Here is a 4,814-nt window from a genome sequence, read left to right on the forward strand (position 1 = left end):
TAGAAAAGATCGTGAGCCATTTAACTAATCTCAGATTCCCACTTGATCTTAGAGGGATTAGACTCTAGAGAATGTTGCTTGCAGGCCTTTCTACAAGGCTCCAACACCACAGCCTCTTCCTTTCTGCTATTAAAACGACCCAATACAAAACCAAACTTAAAGCTTGTGAGGATTCTCGCTCTCTGTCTCTCCTTAGAAAGCTTCCCTATAAGAACACAGGAACTGAACCTGGCGAATATATTTCAGATCAAAACACTACAACGTGAAACAATATTTCCAACAAAAAAAACTTCAGTTCGAAAGCAACGCCACTAGGACAACAACAAATTAAAACACTGTGGCTACATGGCAAATGTAAGGGATCATAATTCGCGGAAGATGGCTTCCCATATATCGGCGAAAGCCTCGAGGATGACCGGATGATGGCAAGGTGAATTCAAGGAGAGGTAGGAGTGGAGCAGCTGCTCCAAGTCCTCAGGTTCCTTCATTTGCCTTTCTATCATCATCTCCACCATCGAACTCCGGAAATCCTCGTATGGATTGCTCGACTGCTTCACCACCGCAAACCCAGTCCGAGCCTCCGCCACCTTCGGTGCCTTCTTTTTCTTCTCCCTTGAAGAGATGGGGATTAAAGGCTGAAACTTGCTGCCTTCATCCCAACTATCCTCAAAGCACCTTGCGCCTCTTCTCGGCGGTCGCCGGGAGGACTTCTTGCGTTCGGTCGTCTTCTTGGATGAGGGACGTCGGTGGTAGAACTCCGACGAGTCCGAAGAGAAGCTCTTCGATGAGAAGAGAGTCCACGTCTCTTCTTCCTCTTCTTCTTCCTCCTCCCCTTCTTCGCTGCTGAAGAAGCCGAATCCATCGTTGGAGCCGATCGAAGAGGAGCCGCTAAATCCATAACCATCGGACAGCGGCTTCTTCTTCTGCTGCTTCTCCCTTACGAACTTGTCCTTCTTCGCAGCCATTGCCTTCTTCCTCTCTTTGGAGTGGGAGTAGTAGTAATCATTGGAGGGAGGAGAAGGAGAAGCTGGAGGGCACTTCCTCCCCTCCCCTACTCCAGTTTCATAAACAACTCCAGATTCTGCAGCTCTCTTCTCCTTCTTCTGAATCCTCTTTTCCTCCTCTGGAGTCGAGGGAAGGTTTGGACTGGTGGTGTCGTGAAAAGACCTGCGTCCGCTGCAATCGATGGAGACCTGCACGACGGGGGCCATGAGATGTGGAGGATGGTCGAGCTTACCTCGGCGGTGGACATGGAGGTCGCTCATGGGGAAGTCAGGCTCCTGAGAGATCTTATCAGAGATGTTCATTATATTGGTGGTGCTGCAGGAGGAGCTGAGAAGCATTTGAGCTATTCGGTGCTTCAACCGGTTGCTGATGCTGTTGCTCCTGTCCATTGATGCTTTTGTTTTCTCTTGCTCTCTTTTCTTTTCCTTTCTCTCCCTTCTTCCTTCTAAACGCGAAGCACATAACTGTTTCGAGGGGAAGGTATCTATAATTTATAGGAGTCGTCGTTGGGACGGTGTCGGTCGCCTCCGTCGCCGTTTTTAGGGGGAACAGAAGGGCGATGGGTATTGGCAGGACGCGCGATTTGGTCGCCCGTGACTCGCACACCTGCCAAGTTATGACTGGTTCAGACCCGAGGGAAGGAATGCTGTTAGCCGAAGAAAGCGAGTTGGGCTGGCTGCTCTTATAGCAAACAAACAAACAAAAAAACTAGGAAGCTTTTCGGGTCACTTTCTCTTTTTTTTTATTTATTTTTAAAATTAGAAAAACAAAAATTAAATATTTTTATTTTTTTAAAACATATAAAATATATTTGGTATGGATATTTTTTTTGAAAAAACAACTTAGCTACTCAACTATTGGATTAAAATCCAACAACTGGTTATTTAATATTTATCAAATTAATGAGTATAACATATCTACATTCAATCAATTGATTCGTCCCAGCAAAGTAGAAAAATGGCGCACGAATTGCACTCGAGCTTTGAATCAATATCCCGAGAAGCAAGGAGTATGCCCGCATGTTCCGACAAGAACACCGAAAAAACTTTTATATTTTAATATATGCAATAAAGAAATAAATATTTATTTATTTAGAGCTGGCTCATGAGCCAGATTTGAGTGAGCTGAATTCAGCTCATTCTCGGTTCATTTATTTGAGCTCAAAAATCTAGCTCGAGCTTGCTTCATCCTCTAATCCAGCAAGCCGAGCTCGAGCTGAATTCTAAGCCAAACAGATGCTGGCTTACGAGCAGCTCCCCTCTTTGTTGGCCTTGTGATCCATGTATGAGTGGATTGCAAGGAAGAGCCTTACGAAAAGTCAATTTATTCTGTATGCCGTACATAATCCATCAATTTGATTAAAACTCCACTTGCTAGTATCAAAAATCAGGTCTATAAGCTTGGACTTTAGAGCCATGCTTGCGAAACACTTGGAAGCCCGATTTACAAAATTGGACTTTGAAGTCCCGTTGGCAAAACTGAAGTCCAATATATCATCCATTACTTAAATTATATAGGTCAAAAGAAAATACAGTATCATTCATTAATTAGATCATGTAGGCGATAACAAAAATATTGTATTTTATTGGATATACTAGAAACACTGTTTTCTATGATGAATGGTGAAAAAAGAAAAATAGTGTCAGGCCCCCGGCTTTTTCATGCCGCCAGCCTACACAGTGTTTGCATGATGGGGAACTCATCTTTTTCGTTAAAAATTTCTAACTTATTATTAGCAAGTAGTTTTTAGGCTACTTTGAAAAAGTCATTTCCTAGTCATTAAGAGAAAAAAAAAAAGCCCTTCTACAAACATGACTTCGTACATGATTGATTACTTGATTCCGCATATAAGACGGCCATTTTTCAGTACAAATTGTTATTTATATTGTTTTCCATTATAGATATTATGAACATCCATTATACTTTGTGTCACTTTTATTCCATAGAATTTTAACAGTTAACTAAGCAGTAAATAATGGATTTGGAGGATCTTGATTGATTGGAACTATGAGAGGTTGCGTTTACTTGAAATCCATTCATCTAATTTCTATTTTGTGAAGAGATGCCATAGCACGAATATCCCCTTTCCACTCCTGTGTCGTACATCTCGTGTGCCACGGAACGTGCTGCTGTGTCCTTATCCTATTCGCTGGCTTTTAGCTCTTAAAGTAGCAGGACAAAACTGAAGGCCTTGGATTCTTCTCTTGGAATGGCAGGAGCGATGCATCCGAAGGCAAAGGCCGAAGAGGTGGGAAAGAGCCAAAGGAAAGAAACGAAAATGACGTTGATCACCTTATTCCACCCAAGAGCTTCCTGAGAGAGTACCTGCAAATATATTATTAAACGGAAATTATTGATGGGATCAGAGGCACTCAATGGTGGACCAGCATGCACAAAGACGGACCAAAAAAAATGTAGAAGAGGAGTATTTGTAAATATCTCATGAAACAAAAAATTATTGCTGAGATCGGATCCACCTGCTCAGCGATGGACCAGTCCAACCATGTATCAATATACACAAAAAGAGACAAAAAAAGAAACAAAAGGAAGGATGCAACTTGACACAACCCAAGATGGCTGGTGTTTTTGGGCATCCTCGTATATTTCTGATGTTTAAGCTATAATGTTCTCGTCCACCTAGGCTATAGGTCGAGTTTGCTTTGATACCATTTGAAACAATTCAAAACTTCATCCCAAAAATACTAGTCGAAATGTATTTTTTGGATTTCTTAGTTTTGTATAAGTACTCAAGATGTTCTTAACAAATAATTGATGTGGGACTAAATATACACTCGTATGGATTTTTTACATAAGCATTTATCCGTGTAAATACGTGGTTGAAGTGGTCCACTAAATATTTGGCCATGGACCTGGCACGTGGTTGAAGTGGTCCGCTAAATATTTGGCCATGGACCTGGCATCCAAGAGCAACGGACAACCATGCGCCATCCTTCCTTTCACTTTTTTTTTTTTGCTCGAAAAAGGAGAAGGGTGGAGGAAGGGACAATCCCATCCCTGCATAGCAGCCCGCACTGAGCCCTCACCCTGCTATGAGAATGTTCGATGCGGACAGAAATGACCGTGTGTTGGGCACCCCAGCCGGTTTTACTCATACCTTTCCCACACGTAGGTCCGATTCGGTTATCTCTTTGGACTTCGGCACGAATACCACATATGAGTACGTCACATCTGGTACCACTGAGGCAATCAGTAGAGCAATACGTTCTTTTAGATTCTGTGTCCGGGCAGGAAGCATCCGCCTCTTCCTTTCACATTTCACGAGCATTTCATGCACGTTATGGCGTTGTTTGATGTGAAAGTCTTCCTCCGGATTTATTTTAAAAGATGTGACGTAGGTACAGTTAAATAACTATCTCGATACGTAATGTACCTGCGAATCTTAGAAATGAGATGACGGGGATCAGTTATGGGAGACTGAGAGGCCGGGAGCTTTGATTGCCCACCCATCGTTGTTTCGGTGCGATTTGGCTTCTTATGTCACAGGCAAACTTAAGCGGACGGTAGTACCTCATGTGATCTTTTTCGTGTTAATCCTCTGGGCAACAACTTGTCTGTGTCTCGCTCCTCTGCGTCCATCTGCGTGTGCGGTCCAAATGGACCATTTTAAATTCGTAACAGATGGATTAAACAATTTAGCTGTTGATAATGAGGTATACGATGCAATGCTTTTTTTTATTTCGTTTGATTTCTTAACAGAGCAAAGGGTGAGAAAGAACTAGTCATTTCTTTGATTACTTTGCATTGATATATTTTTCTTCTGTAAGAGCAGTTCATTTAATTCTGTGCAA

At 42.4% G+C, this 4,814-nt stretch overlaps 1 protein-coding gene across 1 annotated transcript; it reads right to left on the reverse strand.

The window, feature by feature from the left end:
* Positions 1-206: 206 nt before the first annotated feature.
* On the reverse strand, positions 207-1,453 carry LOC103721544. Its single transcript, XM_008811810.4, has one exon. It carries the CDS (start codon positions 1,392-1,394, stop codon positions 363-365), a length of 1,032 nt encoding a protein of 343 aa, XP_008810032.1. The 5' UTR covers positions 1,395-1,453; the 3' UTR covers positions 207-362.
* Positions 1,454-4,814: the final 3,361 nt, after the last annotated feature.

Source organism: Phoenix dactylifera, unplaced genomic scaffold (assembly GCF_009389715.1).
Source record: "Phoenix dactylifera cultivar Barhee BC4 unplaced genomic scaffold, palm_55x_up_171113_PBpolish2nd_filt_p 000257F, whole genome shotgun sequence".
NCBI classification, from domain to species: Eukaryota; Viridiplantae; Streptophyta; class Magnoliopsida; order Arecales; family Arecaceae; genus Phoenix; species Phoenix dactylifera.